This window comes from Lutjanus erythropterus, chromosome 13 (genome assembly GCF_056507025.1).
Source record: "Lutjanus erythropterus isolate fLutEry1 chromosome 13, fLutEry1.hap2, whole genome shotgun sequence".
In the NCBI taxonomy this organism is placed as follows: Eukaryota; Metazoa; Chordata; class Actinopteri; order Lutjaniformes; family Lutjanidae; genus Lutjanus; species Lutjanus erythropterus.
In genome coordinates, this window is record NC_139329.1 from 39,310,114 (window position 1) to 39,326,706 (window position 16,593).

General features: G+C 41.3%; 2 protein-coding genes across 6 annotated transcripts in view; both read right to left on the bottom strand.

Moving 5' to 3' along the window:
- mdkb (midkine b) overlaps positions 1–9,559 on the bottom strand; it is a 40,910-nt gene extending 31,351 nt beyond the window's left edge. The window contains exons 1-4 of one of the 2 annotated variants that reach the window (XR_014771733.1): positions 9,451–9,559; positions 4,316–4,404; positions 2,494–2,667; positions 1,167–1,325 (exon numbers count right to left, since the gene is read on the bottom strand). Coding sequence is in view for 1 of the 2 variants with exons in the window: in XM_084733718.1 (XP_084589844.1) it covers positions 1,167–1,325; positions 2,494–2,667; positions 4,316–4,403 (421 nt within the window). In the remaining variant the exon portion in view is untranslated. The remainder of the gene's footprint in view (positions 1–1,166; positions 1,326–2,493; positions 2,668–4,315; positions 4,405–9,450) is intronic. The other variant, XM_084733718.1, reaches the window with a different exon arrangement.
- Positions 9,560–12,053: 2,494 nt separating this feature from the next.
- The window catches only part of dgkzb (diacylglycerol kinase, zeta b), a 48,966-nt gene continuing 44,426 nt past the window's right edge, over positions 12,054–16,593 (bottom strand). For all 4 annotated transcript variants that reach the window (XM_084733593.1, XM_084733592.1, XM_084733590.1 and 1 more), the window contains 4 exons: positions 16,283–16,403; positions 15,645–15,681; positions 15,452–15,551; positions 12,054–13,147 (listed from right to left, as the gene is read on the bottom strand). In XM_084733593.1, coding sequence (XP_084589719.1) covers positions 13,031–13,147; positions 15,452–15,551; positions 15,645–15,681; positions 16,283–16,403 — 375 coding nt within the window. In that variant the 3' untranslated portion in view covers positions 12,054–13,030. The remainder of the gene's footprint in view (positions 13,148–15,451; positions 15,552–15,644; positions 15,682–16,282; positions 16,404–16,593) is intronic.

Here is a 16,593-nt window from a genome sequence, read left to right on the forward strand (position 1 = left end):
CAAGAACACTACAGGAACACTACAGGAACGCTGCAGGAACGCTACAGAAACACTGCAGGAACACTACAGGAACACTGCAGAAACACTTCAGGAACACTACAGGAACACTACAGGAACGCTGCAGGAACGCTACAGAAACACTGCAGGAACACTGCAGGAACGCTGCAGGAACGCTACAGGAACACTACAGGAACGCTGCAGGAACACTACAGGAACGCTGCAGGAATGCTACAGAAACACTGCAGGAACACTACAGGAACACTGCAGAAACACTTCAGGAACACTACAGGAACACTACAGGAACGCTGCAGGAACGCTACAGAAACACTGCAGGAACACTACAGGAACACTGCAGAAACACTTCAGGAACACTACAGGAACGCTGCAGGAACGCTGCAGGAACACTACAGGAACGCTACAGGAACACTGCAGGAACACTGCAGGAACGCTGCAGAAACATTGCAGGAACACTGCAGGACAAGCACAACATCATACTTTGACAATAACAAATGAGGACGAGTGTTTATAACTCTGTCAGTTGATCAGCTGTTTATAACTGTCAGTTGATCAGCTGTTTATAACTCTGTCAGTTGATCAGCTGTTTATAACTCTGTCAGTTGTCTGTCGATGTAAGGTTCAGCCTGTTATCTGTAATCTGATCCTGAAAACAAAAGTCGACTGCCAGTTATATACAAGATACCTGGTTAAATTAAAAATGATGGTTAAACTTTGTTTTGCAGATGGTAACATGAATATTTCTATATAAAATATATTTAGGATGACTTTGATAATGTAATTCGGTACTAAGTGTATTCTTTTTTTTGTTCACTGTCATGATGTGACTGTGTTTAGAATTTTGGTAATAAATTAAGACTTAATTAATAAAAAAGACACGATAACAAACAATTTTACGCTAAAATATTAAGAAAAACTGAAATAACCTGCATGATTATTTTTCTGCTGTTTTATTGTCACTATTAATATAATTATTTAAAACATTTGAACATGACTCTTATTATCCAGTATAAAGCAGTAATAAGTGTTTCCTTTATGCATGAAAACAACAGTCCCCTTCAGGAACGGCTCTTGAGAATTTTTTTTGTTTCTCGTCCCTCAGCAGTGAGGACAAACGTCCGCCCTCAGACATGAGCACTTTCAGGACTCACCTCTGGCTTTCTTCACTTTGGGGGAACAGGGTTTGGACACCTTGACGGTGGTCTGACACTCAGCGTTGAACAGCGCTCGTTTCAGCGTTCCCGACCGGCTCTTGGTGTTGGTGGCGGCGTCGCAGGATCCCCACGGGCCGAACTTGTACTTACAGTCACCTGAAGGGAACACGCAGCATTTAAAGCTTTAATACACCGAGGTGTTTACATACAGAACCTCCTCCTGATTCATCTATTAAATCCTACCAAGGAGAAAGTAAAGGGCTTTTTTAAAATATGGACACATTTTATTAAATATTAAAATATTTTAGAATGTAACCTTTTTTTAACCTCATTTACAGTGTTTATCTCCCAACATGCGTCACCCACAGTAACTTTAACATGTTGCATGTTGAAACCAACATGTTGACCTTTTACCTCTGGACATTCAAGACGAAGCTGTATAACTTCTATCTAATCTATCATTCAATAAAAATTAAGTTCAAAAAAAGAACAAGTTTATTTAAAGTTTGTCTAAATTTCTGTCAGGACGTCACATTTTCTGAAATTCTAATAAAGGCGTGTGTCAGGTGCGTGTCAGGTGCATGTCAGGTGCGTGTGAGGTGCGTGTCAGGTGCATGTCAGGTGTGTGTCAGGTGCGTGTCAGGTGTATGTCAGGTGCGTGTCAGGTGTGTCAGGCGTGTGTCAGGTGCGTGTCAGGTGCGTGTCAGGTGTATGTCAGGTGTGTGTCAGGTGCGTGTCAGGTGTATGTCAGGTGCGTGTCAGGTGTATGTCAGGTGTGTGTCAGGTGCGTGTCAGGTGCGTGTCAGGTGTATGTCAGGTGTGTGTCAGGTGCGTGTCAGGTGTATGTCAGGTGCGTGTCAGGTGTGTCAGGCGTGTGTCAGGCGTGTGTCAGGCGTGTGTCAGGTGTATGTCAGGTGCGTGTCAGGTGCGTGTCAGGTGCGTGTCAGGTGTATGTCAGGTGTGTGTCAGGTGCATGTCAGGTGTGTGTCAGGTGCATGTCAGGTGCGTGTCAGGTGTATGTCAGGTGCGTGTCAGGTGTATGTCAGGTGTGTGTCAGGTGCGTGTCAGGTGCGTGTCAGGTGTATGTCAGGTGTGTGTCAGGTGCATGTCAGGTGCGTGTCAGGTGTATGTCAGGTGCGTGTCAGGTGCATGTCAGGTGCGTGTCAGGTGTGTGTCAGGTGCATGTCAGGCGTGTGTCAGGCGTCTGTCAGGTGCATGTCAGGTGCGTGTCAGGTGTATGTCAGGTGCGTGTCAGGTGCATGTCAGGTGCGTGTCAGGTGCGTGTCAGGTGCGTGTCAGGTGCGTGTGTGTGTGTTGGTCTTACTGATGTCCTTCTTCCAGTTGCAGGGGATCTTGCAGTGGATCTTGTCGGTGCGGTCTTTGCAGGTGGCCTCCCTCAGTCCGTCTCCACAGTCTCCGTGTTCAGGGACACATTTTCCGTACTGAGTCTCTGCGGTGGAGCACTCTGAGGCAGGCTTGGATTTATCATGTTTCCCACCTGGTGGGGCAGAGAGTCAGTCAGAGCACACAAACCTGCAGAAAACACCTGAACTATGCTTTTATTTTGAAGGATTTTTTTCCAGCTGTGGTGTAAAACATGTAAATATAATCAGTTTGTGAATATTAATGTCAGTTCATCCATAAATTCGTTCTCACTCCCGTAAAAATGCATAGATTTTCCAAAGATTATAAAATTAACTGTCTGAGATGCAGAACTGCAGAGAGAACGTTCACACAGATGATTTATCTGTTGAAAAGTTTTAAGAATTTTGGTTCCTTCATTCACTAAATCAGTCCTAAAAACAGATCCTTGTTTGTCTTTATTAAATGATACCAGATTTCCAATTAGATCCAAAACAAATGGCTTAGAGTCTTTGTATACACACGCTTGTGATATATGTATATTTTATTTATTTGTTGGTACGATGGATGAGGGACGTGTAGAAACTCAGTGTTCTTTATGATTGTATTGGTGCTGACTTAAAGTTCTCTCTTAGAAAGAAACATATGTTGAAAAAAGAAAAAATCCAGGATTTCCAGCTCGTTCTCATTCCCAGGTTGTTAAACACAGACGTTCTGTCTGTGTCTCAAACAGACACACGAGAACTTTTTGAATTTCCCTGCAGGGGCTCAGGAATGATTCATCTTATCTTCAGGTTCCTTCAGGCTTCACAGTAACTTCAGTGTAACTCACCTGTGTCAGCTGACGTAGAATAAAGAACGAGGAAGAACACGTATGGAGGAGGTATAAAGTCAGAACTTTACCCCAGAAGCAGGATTCGTGTCCCACATGAAACCAAAAAATCTGAAGTTTTTAAAGTTACACAACGTGACTTTCTTATTTTAACCAAACCCTCAGGAAGAAGAAGCTGCACTGTGAGGCCAGAATGACAAGGATGTAAAACAGCAGAGACTTTTTTCTTTTTGAGTGAATTCAATTTGTTCAAGCCAACATTTGGACATTTGGAAAATCTAGAAGAGCTGCATGTTTTTTAATGCAACTTGCAGCAATCAGGGATTTAACACAAAGCAACATGCAGACACAAAGACGCTGCAGCACCTGAAGTGAAATGACAGAAAAATAAAGTGTGTCTGCATCAACAGCTGGATGAGATCTTTGGATATATGAGAGCTGGTGATTAAATGATTAGTTAACTATTAAATATTTATATTTTCTGGTTTCTTCACTCTTCTCAGACACTAATAAACATTTTCACCATTTTCTGACATTTCATGGACCAAACAACTAATCGATTAATGGAGAAATTGATCAACAGATTGATTGATAAAGAAAATAATGGTTAGTTGCAGCTGTGATGTGTATCAGTGGCAGAGAACCAGAGGCCTGAATAAGTTGTGAATCTGAAGTCAGAGTTTGGTTTCCTGACTCGTTTCATCACAACAGGAAAAACTTGCCGTCTCACTTTCTGACCTTTATGCTACAAGCTGCACATTCCTGCTGTCATGAAAGGCATTCTGGGAAAACGTGAAACTCAAACAGAAGTGGGCGGGCGGGCTGAAGAAATGTAGGTTTGCCAAAACAATAAATTCTAACTTGTCATTATGAAATATCTGCTGGAATATGAAAAAGAAAAAGAAGAGCAAGTGCTGCCTTCAGGCGACGTCGGTGTAATTTCACGTCTCACGTTTGTGTTCTTTGGCTCTTCTGTTGGCCTCGGTGGTGAGCGTCAGGGCCAGGAGCAGCAGCAGCGTCACTGAGAACAAACTTCGCATCCTGCAGAGACAAAAACATGGAGGTCTTTAACTGTTCAATCAAGACATCAATGTTTTAGTAAACCATTATTAATTCAAACATGTTATAACAACCAATAATCTCTGATGCAAACTATGTTTGTACTTTTTTGCCAGTACAAATACGAAACATTTATTAAATTGCATCAATAATGGTGTTAAAAATCTTAAATTTAACTTGTTAAAACCTGCAGAAACCCTGTTTAAGTTTTTTTATTGTATAGAATTTGCCTCAGTATTGGAATAGAAGTGCAGACTAAGAAAAGTAAATTGTAAATTCAGAACTTTTTGTAAAGTTTTATATTGCAGTAATAATGTGTGGTTGTTACCATAGTCTCAAGGGTTCCTACACCTTTTCCAAAGTCAAATTCAAGCACTTTTCAAGAATTTTCAAGGTGCTTTTCAAGCTTTTCCAGGTCCTCACAGCTGTGGTTCTACATGATAAAATACATCAGTAAAAACTGCAGAGGATGTCGGGGACATTAAACGTCATCGTGATGTCACTTAGTGATGGTGATGTTGAAGTCACGTGACCGTAACTTAAGTGGTTCTCAACCTGGGGGTCGGGACACATATGGGGTCGTGATGTACTTTCTGGGGGTCACCAGATGGTCATGAAGAATAAAATAAAATAAAATATAATGGCAGGCAGCGTTTGTCAGCTTTCATGTGTTACAGTTTAATCTCTGAACAGACTGGAGGCTCAGAAACACCGACCTGATTATTCTGTGGTGTCGGGTTGAGAACCAGCAACCAGCTTTTTACTTCTGCTGACGCATTTATGCTTCAAAACTCATAAATGTTTGTTTGTAAAGATTATGTTGCTGAATAAAACATCTCACTTTTGTTTATTTTCTGCAGTAATCTAACAGTTTGTTGGTTTGTGGAGGGAACCTTCAGGGTTGGACTACAGAACTGTGTCATCCCTGCAGCATTTTACACCTGACAAAAAAAAAACAAAACACACCACTAACATCTGGCTAATCAGCATTCAGTTTGGGTCACATGACACTGCAGGAGTCACAGGTATTTATCGGCTCCAGCTCTGTTTGCACCTGCTTGGAGATTTGTATTTAACCAATGACGTGTTCGTCTTTAGTTTAGAAGCTGAACGGTGCATAAACTTTTTTATTTCCTCTGTATTCTTATAAAATAAAATTTTATAACCCTACAAATGATATAATTATTTATTATGAAGCAGCAAAATGAGGAAATGTTGGTTTTCATCAGCGGCATCTTCACACGCCGGACGAACTCAGATTAACAGCTGTCTGAGAATCAGCCAATCAGGAATCGCCCTGCACTCGGTTACAGACGTACAGCACTATTTATTTATTTATTGTTCTCTGCATGATGTGTGAAATGTTTGTTTCTGTGCTCAGTTTGCTCGTTAAAAATAACAAGCCATCACAACCCGATTCACAATTTATCAATAAGTCTTGGGAGTCAATTTGTGTATTAATGAACGTTTCTGACAATTTTTAATGACCTTTCCACATCACCTTATATAATCTTGTCATTTTTAACAACAAAGTTCCTTTCGCTTGAGTTGAAGTTTGACTGTAACAGCAGCTGAACTGGTTCTTGTCAAAACTAACATTACATAAAAAGTAAGAGTATAAGTATTGAATTTTAAACTTCTTATGACGGCTCATGTTCATTCATGCTCATACTGTAGAGGAGGATGATACTGCAGCAGTGGTGGTTTGTTAAGGTCCAGTACTTCACCTGATTCATCTACACATAGACTATAATAATTATTTTAATTTTTCTCTGTTCCAGAACCACAAACATCCCATTTTATCCATCAAACATCCAAAAAGGAACATTTGTCTGGAGGGTATCTAACTGATGCCCCCTGGTGGCCACAACTTTTAGAAACCAGTTGAATGTCAGTCCTTCCTGCTCATCATAACAGCTCCTATCAGCTGAAAGTCAACATCAAACAGTCAAGTAAAGCAGAAACCTGAAAGTACAAACAGCGACGCAGGAGAGAGACTAAACTTCAGACCACAGAGATTCAGTTAGAAACTACAAGCTTTTAAAAACTTCTTTCTCTCTGCTCTCCTGCACACACATCACTTCAGTCTGGACTTTCCAGCGACACATCAGTAAAAACAGAAACGCGAACTCGTCTGCTGGCTCTGAGAAAAGGGTCAGTCGGCTGTTTTTAGCTGCGGTAAAAAAACAAAACAGTTTATAAGTGCTAATTTTTTGCATGTGGTGGTCTGGGGTCCAGAGTTTCATGCTCTGGTGTTTCAAATTGTCAAATTTTGTCCTGGTCTGATCTTGTTGTGTGATTGGCCGACACGATGTTTAACTGTAGCGTGATCTTGGTCGGACAGATGGTCCAAATTTAGTCCAAATCAAATCCGTTCTCTTTTCAGCTCGGCCCCCCAAACCTCAGAACGCTTAAGCCAAATAATCTGACTATTGTAGTGCGAGCAGATCAGGATTATAAAAGTAGGCTAATGTATTCAGATTGTGTTCCTGTTCTCACCACACACACTCAGCTGTTATTTACACACAGATTTTGGTTTGTTTCTCGTCATGATTAAAGCGCTCCTTCAGTGGCTGATGACGGCGACGGCACCCATCAGCTCGGAGGAGAAATGCGGTGCGGGGCTCTTTGGCTCTACTTTGAAAAAAAGAGAGTCAATTACCCATAAAGCTCCTCTCTGGCTCTCTGTTGTTATTGTGCTGAGAAATGACAGACTCCTCTTTCAGGCCTCCATTAAAGCAATGGTCCTCTTTCACATGTCAGCTGGCAGAGCAAATCCTGCTCCTCTCGCTCCTCCTGCGGCCTTTTATGAGGAAAGAACCGGCTCTCAGCAGGCCTCCAGTCTGTCCTCCATCAATGAAGAAGAGGAGGAGGAGGAGGAGGAGGGGGTGAAGGAGGAGGAGGAGGAGGAGGAGGAGGCCAAGCAGCGTCTGAAAGAGCCCTTTAGATTTCCCCTCAAAAGAATACTGATTCATTGGGCCAAAACAAAGCCTCCTCTAGCCTGGTTTCATTTCTCTAAAGCCCAACACAGATTCCATGCCACGTCTTAGGAGCCGTGCCCCCCCCTCCCGTCCACCCCCCCGCCCTGAATAGAAACTGATTTGCATAAGAAAACAATGAAATCTTAGCATGAAGAAAAGGAGTGGGATGCTCCCTTTGGTTCCAAACATTTAGAGGAACTTCCTCCTGAATCTCAGAGTTCACTCTCGCATCCGGAAACATGAGACAAAGTTTAAAGATGGGAACCTGTGGACGTTTAGTCCTGTAGAGTCTGATGTACGGCGCAGAGTCCGACCCACCACACGGCACAGATCCTGATGTACAGGAAGGCGTGGAGTCGAAGGCCGAGGCCCTTAAGGACAGTCTGTGACCGTGAAGGTGTCGTCTGAGGAGGAGGAGAGGAAGCTGACGTCTCCTCAAGCGAAAACAGAGTTTGATTCTTATATTAGGAGTAATTTCGACAGTAAAAAATGAATCTCTAACTAATCCGGGTTCCACATTAACCATGGCCACAAGAAGTGACCCTGTGGCCACCAAATATTTCCTGTAGGTGGCACCAGGTTTCGTCTCCATACAGCGAGTCTTCATCAACACCAACGTTACAGTTCCACTAAAACATCCTGATTTATAAACTGTATAAAAAAATTAAAAAAAAACAGTGCAGAATACGTGTTCCTGGCTAGTTACAGATGAGTCTGGGCTACTGAATCTGGGTTTACTGACTCAGACAGAGAAACGAGTGAAAGGATGAATCGATCCAGACAGAAGAATGTCTCTACAAAACATCCAGTTAGAAGAAGAACAACTTTTGGAAAATGAGGAGCTGCTTTTGGTGATTCTGGAGAAAGATGGCTGACGGTTGAGACTCTCATCACAGACGAGATTTTTAAATCCTGAAAACAGTCAAGAGGAGGAGCAGAAGTCTGGTTTTCTCTCAGAATACTTCAATTATATCATCCTGAAAGATTATTAAGGAACTTCTGCCCAGTGATGCTAAAATAAACTGCCAACCTGAGCTTTAATTAGAATAAAATCAAAAACTAAATCTAGAAATGTTTGGATGAAAGACGAGGGTTTAACAGCTGATTCTAACAAAACTGAAGGTTTGACAGTGGAAACAACAACATGAAGGAGATCTGCAGTTACTTATAATTTACATTTACAACACGTCCTCACATCTGAAGGACGGTTTATATCGAGTAACTTAAGTAAGTTAAGTAACTTCAAACTTCAAAGTCAGTGTTGATCTTTGGTTTCACGTGAACACCGGTCTCCTGGATGAAGAGTTTGTTTGACCTTCAGTCTTCCTCGCTGTTTATTTTTCTCCTGTCATAATTACTACGACCACTAGAGGTCGCCACCGAACTACAGACGTAAATATGAGTTGTAATAAGCTGCTGCACAGATGACGGTCTGACAGGTTTTCTGTGGAGGACAGACTGAATATTTACATTTTTGAACCATGTGGAAAACTTTCTTTCTCTCAAATTTAGAGACAGAATGTAGAACGAACGACAAACATCAACAATAACAGAACAAAAACACAACAAAATGAAGTAGAACCGTAAGTAAAAAACATAAAGTTGAACCTGTGAAGCCACACGTGGAAAAACATTTCTCGTTTATCAGCAGGTCTGACAACATGAGCACAAATTTAGAAATAAAACCAACATTAAAAAAAGGAAAGAAAGAATAAAAACATTATTTCTTATATCCAAAATAATGACATTGTTTTGTGGTGAACTGGAACATAAACAGATAATAGAAATAAATGTACTGATGTTGTTTGTTTCATTATTTCTGTTTAAACATCCTTTCAAAATAAAGCTTGTGAAACATTGTGATATTTGAGGAATCCATCCCTTCAAAATAAACCTATTCAGTTTCTGTGAAGAATCAAAGCTGAGAAATATTCTAATTGTTATTTTGCTGGTTTAATTACATTTAGTATAATATATAATGTAATATAACATTATTTGTAAAAATGTGTTAAAGATGATGAAAAAAACAACAAACATAAAAACTTACTTGCTGAGCTCAGAGGAGCAGCCAGTCGAGCTGTGGAGTCGTCGCCTTCTGTCGCTGCCTTCAGCTGCTGCTGCTCAACATCCCCTCACACACACACACGCACACACGCACACACACACGCACGCACACACACACGCACACACACACACACACACTGCATTTGAACAATGCTGAAAACCAGCCTCGTGGTGACATCACAAGCTTTAATCCAAACACTGAGGAACAAAACAAGCTCAGCTCATTAGCATAAAGTGTGTGTGTGTGTGTGTGTGTGTGTGTGTGAGTGTCATATAGAACATATAGGAGGAGTGTGTGTAATGCCACCATACAGGTTGGGTGTGTGTGTGTGTGTGCAGCAGGTGTGTGACGGGTCAAATCTCTGCTGTTACTGCAGTAAATGTACAAATAACAAAGAATAAGTACTCCATTCAAAATACTACTGAACTTAAAATGTAAATTTAATGCTGTGAAAGTTTATTTGGTTAATATTTAAAATCTCCAAAACTCTGCGACTCACAGAACAACTGTCTGTCTGACAGGTGAACTGTCCCTTTAAATAAGTGTCATACTTAAATACTCGAGTAAATGTTCAGTTACATTCCACTACTGTCTGTCAAAGTTTTGTTTTTTTATTATTTTACTGAAGAGTTTCTATTTGCAGTGAAAAACAGAATCTTTAGATTTATAAAACTTTTTTTTTTTTCCAGTTTCTGATTTTTCAGTGTCCTCCAGTTAAAGGGGGAGGAGGTGGTAACTTCAGAAAGTTTATAAAACTGAGTTTAGCCAAAAAATAAAAATAGAGAGAAAGAGAGATAAAAAATACAGCATAAGGTTATATATATTTCATTATTAATTATATTAAATATATTCCAATATTAAATCAGTTTGATGCTTTAATGGCATAACAGCTCCTTTGTTACTTAATATTAGATTAGAAAATAAAATGTTTGGCTGATTTAACATGAATTTTATTATAAGCCACGCCCACTTCTTGTCTGACAGGAAACCACCCCTATATAAGACAAACGTCACTCTCTACAGACCAACCAAACTTCACAGGCGAAATCAGTAATTTTCTCTCACAGAACACAGGAGCTGTTGGTCGACTGTTGCCTCCATCTGTTAGTGTGTTTGTGTTACTGTGTGACTTCAGTGTTTAAAGGGGTTCGTTCTGATTCATCAAAGTCACACAATAACACAAACAAACCAACGGATGGAGGCAGCAGTCGACCAACAACTCCTGTTTACTGCAAGACAAAACTGCTGATTTTGTCTATGGACTTTGGTTGGTTTAGAGAGATGGATTTTGGACTCATAACAGCAGTTTCTCATCAGAAAAGTGGCGAAAATATTTGTACGCTTAAAATGAAGTTGATTTTTTAAGGTGTGAAATGCAAAATCTCTACTTTAGTTCATGTGGTTCTGCTGAGTTCTGCGTCAGAACCGAGGCCTGTGTTCTCCCACTTGATGGCAAACAAGCAGCAGAATAAGAGCAGATTTAAAGTCTCCCGGCGCTCTGATGGCTCAGTCATGCGTGGAGGCCATTGTTAACTGAGCGGGAGGGAGGGAAACCTTCATGATGTCCCCCTTCAGGTCCGCTCTCCCCTAAGGACACCCCCGACCCCCCGCCTCCCCCCCGCTGCTGCAGAACTCTGATGAACTCTCTGACTTCAGGGTCGACTCTAGAAGGAAAGATCTCCAGGCTTCTTCCTGCAGGGCTGAGGTTCTACCCAGAACCATTTGCCGCTGAAGAACATTGTATGTTGGTGCCGTAGAGGAGCTGAAGGGAGGAACATAAACGTCACATCCTTTGGAACATCCCGTCACAGAAATCTGTCCACAGGCTTTTAGAGACAACTGAGAAAGACGGGAAGTTCTCATTCTTTAATTTAAGTTACAGTCTGTTCACACATTAACAACAGGCCTCTTTTCTATTGGAGGACATCATGACGTGGTGTTTCTGTGGGCGGAGCTTAAGTGGAGGCAAAACAAGGAGACGCTGGCGAGCAGGTTCTGTCGTCCTGTTCTGTAATAATGACTCAAGGGAAAAGGTTCATATGTTACATTCATATTTATACACATGGAGTTATTATTGCTGTTTTTATTGTTGATATTATTATTGCCAACTTATTATAATTCAGCGTTCTATAAAAGACCCCCCCAAAAAACAAAACATTTCAATTTAATCGTTAGATTTATCAAGAATATTTATTTGCCATCATTAATTATTTATTTATGTTTTTATTTATGTTTTGTTTGTCTGTTTATGTTTGTTTTTCTCTGTCCAAGTGTATTTAGTCTCTGTCTTAATCGTTGTTGTAAAACACTATTGTATTGTTTTTTTTTTTATAAATAAATAAAGTACATATCCCTTCAAATTAAAAGAAAAAGAAAAAAAGTGATCTAGTTCATATTTGGGACTGAACTTCAGAATTATCTCTGAATCTCTGTGAACTGAACTCTGAGTTGTACGTAATGCACCTTTAAGAAGCAGAATTACGGAACATTTGGTATTTTCTGCTTAAAAAACTAAATGAATTATCTGTCAGTGATGGTTTGAGCTCTGAATCAAACAGAATAATGTCATTGTCCTCACAGGAAGCTGTAACTGACATGCTTTATTGCAGGTCACTCAGAAATGATAAAACCAAACAGTTATTTCTCTGACGTCACTCGGTATAATGTCGTTATATAATTATTATCATTAATACAGACGGACTGCTTTGGCAGATTCTGGCGTCAGCTTCTGTTGCCTTTTACAATCTGTGACGAACACTGACGAGTCTACCGGGCGTCTCGGCGTCTACGTACACAGTCGATACACGTCACAAAGAAAGCGTCCTGCCGGCAGCCGAGAGCTTTACACTTCTGTAACAGACAAAAAAAAAAATACAAAAAAATCTCATATGTTGACTGAAATATCTAAAATTGAGACTGAGGCAGGAGACGACTGGCTTCCCTGTGTTTGATCACAAGCAGAGTTTGTTTTTTATCTCTACAAATAAATCATAAATAGATAAATTCATCTGTGTCTAAGTTAAATATTGTGAACACTTATTTCTGTCGAGTAAACAAATACATCCAATAGGTCACTAGAAGCTTGAGAGAAGACACGTTTTTTTGCAGCCGCTCTATCAGATATGGCGAAAGCGTCTCGTTCCATCACGTTCAGCTGCAGACGAGGGATGAATACAGTCAGTGTTCGCTCAAAGCTGCTGTTGTCTCACTGTCTGTACGCACGTCTTTGTCATGTAACACAGAGCTCAGAGCGCTAACGTCGATAAAAAGCCGCATTCAAAACGCAGTTTGGAGGAGATCTGAAAGTCTTTGTGGTCTGAAGTTTGAATTCTCGTCAGTGTCCCGAGGCGTTCATGGTCTTTAGTTTGGAGGACAGAGGACAGAGGACAGACATCCTCAACAAAACACCATCTCTGGTCGATTCGAGCAGAAGCACGTCGTTGTCTCCACGCCGTGACTGTTTTCTCCGTCGAGCCCGGCTGGAGATGTTTGGGGGGGGGGGGGGTGAATAAATGAAAGACCAAAAGACAGACAGGTGTTGTGAGGACAGACGGCGTGGACTTCAGACCGCCGTCTCATGGTCTTCTCTCTGGATCATCTGGTAATGTTGGCGGTTCTCCAGATACTCTGCCAGTTCCTGGTCGTTGGCCTTCTCAGCTCGCTGTTTGGGCGTCTCACCCTGAAACACAAACACAACTGAAGATCAGAAATCTGACTCACCTGATCTCTCATGACACACTTCAACCAAATACTCAATACGATCAATAAAACTATCAATATTAAGTTATCTGAAATGAATGAAGGCTGAACTACAGAGATCCATGGATCAATAGACACATCAACAGATCAATACACAGATCAATGGATCAATAGACAGACCAGTTGATCAATAGACACATCAGTGGATCAACAGACAGATCCACCAATCAACAGACAGACCGAGGGATCAATACAGAGATCAATGGATCAATAGACACATCAATAGATCAATACACATTGATGGATCAATAGACAGATCAACTGATCAATAGACAGATCGATGGATCAACAGACAGATCCACCAATCAATAGACAGACCGAGGGATCGATACAGAGATCAATGGATCAATAGACACATCGATGGATCCCATTAACAGATAAATGAATCAATAGACAGATCAATAGATCAATAAACATTTTGATGGATCAGTGGATTAATAGACAGACCGATGGCTCCATAAATAGATCAATAGATCAATAGATCAATAGATGTATTGATTATTGAATCGAACCCTCAGAGCTGCAGTGAGTCTCGGCTTCACACCAACACTTTACACACAAACTAACACATGAACTCTTTTCATTCTCTGAGAGGAGAGAAGAAGAAAAAACTCAGATTATGGGCTGCTTCCTGTTACCACTGGCTTCACCATGGCAACGGAGAGCCGCGGCCTTTGTGTGTGTCGGAGCGAGGCCGGGGATCCTGCGGCGCTTCGTTTCTCAGTGACACACAACATTAATCACTTTATAGAAGTGGGTCAAATAGTGCTGGAGATCCATTTAAAGAGCGGAGGAGGAGGAGGGGGCGGGGGCTGAGGCTGGTGGCCGCCACGGCGCCTGAGAACGCCTCACATCACAGAGCGGCCTCGTACAGCAGGAGGCTGCCGCCGCCACCGCCGCCGCTACACTCGACTGTTTCACTCATTCAAGAACAACACGGCTCGGCTCTGAACCACGAAACGAGACGAAAACGACATAAAAAGATGAAACGAGACGAAAACGACATAAAAGATGAAACAAGATGAAAATGACTTAAAAGACAAAACGAAACGAAAACGACATAAAAGATGAAACAAGATGAAAATGACTTAAAAGACAAAACGAAACGAAAACGACATAAAAAGACAAAACGAGACGAAAACGACATAAAAGATGAAACAAGATGAAAATGACTTAAAAGACAAAACGAAACGAAAACGACATAAAAAGATGAAACAAGATGAAAATGACTTAAAAGACAAAACGAAACGAAAACGACATAAAAAGATGAAACAAGATGAAACTGACTTAAAAGACGAAACAAGACGAAAACAACGTAAAAGACAGAACAAGATGAAAATGGCATAAAAGATGAAAAAAATTAACACAGATTGATGGCGGATGGGTAAAAATATATATATATATATATATTATTGATGAGGAAAATATTAATTACGTCGGCTAAAATGTGAACATATTTTAATGTTCTGTCAGGCAGAGCAGAGGAGAGCAGTAGACTAAACTCTTTCTCGCCAAACTAAACTGAGTCTGATTCAACAGTTAGACTCGTGTTTTAATGCTTTTTATTCTCATTTTCACTCAGAGGAAGTGAAGATGTTCATTTTTCTGTAGAAGTTATAAAATCAGACGATCTGCAGAGCTTCTCTCTCCAGCTTCACCTGAGCTGAACGCTCTGCGCTCCGTCACGACGTGGATGCAGGATTTTATTTGGACCAAACCAGAGTCGGCGATTGTTGGACAGTGGAAAGACGAACCAAGACGTTAAACCAAACGTCTCTTCCTGTTTAAAAAAAATCTCTCTGACTGCAGCGATCCTCTCCACGATGTTGTCATAACGTCTGGTGAAGTGGCGGGTGGGGTTTCGTGTCCCATCAGAGCCGATCTGCACGTCTTTACTCTCAGACCGTGTCGAAAACCTTCAGCTGGAGTCACAGCGACGTGTCTCTGAGCAGCACGTCAGAGGAAAACAGGAACAAGCACTGAGCTGTTACACTGATGACATCATTTCCTGTCACAGTGACTCTGTTCATAAAATCCACTGTACATTTCTCTGCATGTTACTGTTTCCGTCGTCATTCACACTAAATGTTGGAGAGAAGATTTGAATCGAAGGTTTCATAACAGGAGGGAAGAACCAGAGGAGGTTAAACTGGTTAAACTGACAGACCCACTCTGTGCGTGTGTGTGTGTGTGTGTGTGTGTGTGTGTGTTACAGGCGGTTCACCTGCAGGTCAGTCTTCATGAGCGACGCCCCGGCCTCCACCAGGTAGTGACAGATGCTCCTCTGACAGGAGGAGGCGGCTTTATGAAGCGCCGTCTCACCTCTGAAACACACAGCAGAAGGAAATATGAACATTAACACTGCAGGTGTGCAGTTTGATAAAGATTCAAGTGATTTGATTAAACACAGGACTCACGTCTCTCGCTCTGTGATGTCCAGGTGAGACGTGGGAACTGAAGACAGAAACACATTTCATCAGTTAGATATCAGAAATCAGTGGTGTTGATCGGCGGTCTAGAAAAATCCAACACACACTGAATATAAAATCATTTGTTGACTTGTGGATTAGAATGAAACATTTTTATTCAACTCTGTCCTTGAAGTGCACCTGATTTTTTATTTTTATATGACCAACAATACTTTTATTTTTGACTCTGTGCAGCACAGAATCCTTTTGATTTAATACTTTAAAACAATAAAGTATAAAAAAGTTTCAGACTTTTCAATCAGTGCTGTGAGAATAAAAACTGAAATAAATTCTGTGCATCCAGCTGGAAACACATCAGCTGTTTCAGCCCTCAGCACCTCTGTGTTCTGCTGCTGGCGCCCCCCAGTGGTGACATCATAAACACACAGTGGAAGACAGATCAATGTGACCAGGTGAAGTTCAGATGAGACGACTGACGGGGACACAGACTGAACCAGACTTCACTTATATATTTTTGTCACATTTTCTGCAAACAAAATTTTTTTTTTTTGGGAACATGCATCACATGTTTTTTTAGAAAACCTGTCATGACCCCCTTCAACCTTCTCCGTCAGTCGCTCTCTCACCGTTGTCGATGAGGTACTTGAGGATCTCTTTGCTGCCGACCTCCACAGCGTGATGCAGCAGCGTGCAGCCGGCGGCGTCCTGCAGCAGGATGTCGGCCGCCTGCTGGTGGAGCTCCATCAGCTGCACGACAACAAACACACACCGACACAGGCGTCACTTCAGCCATCACTTTCATTTCCACGGTGTTAAATAAAGACAGAAGACGTGTTTAAAGACTTCAGTCCAGCAGCAACGAACAAACTGAACATCCAGTCGAGTCCCAGATGGTTGAGGAGGAAACTTTTGAACTAATCAATAAATGTGATCAGTT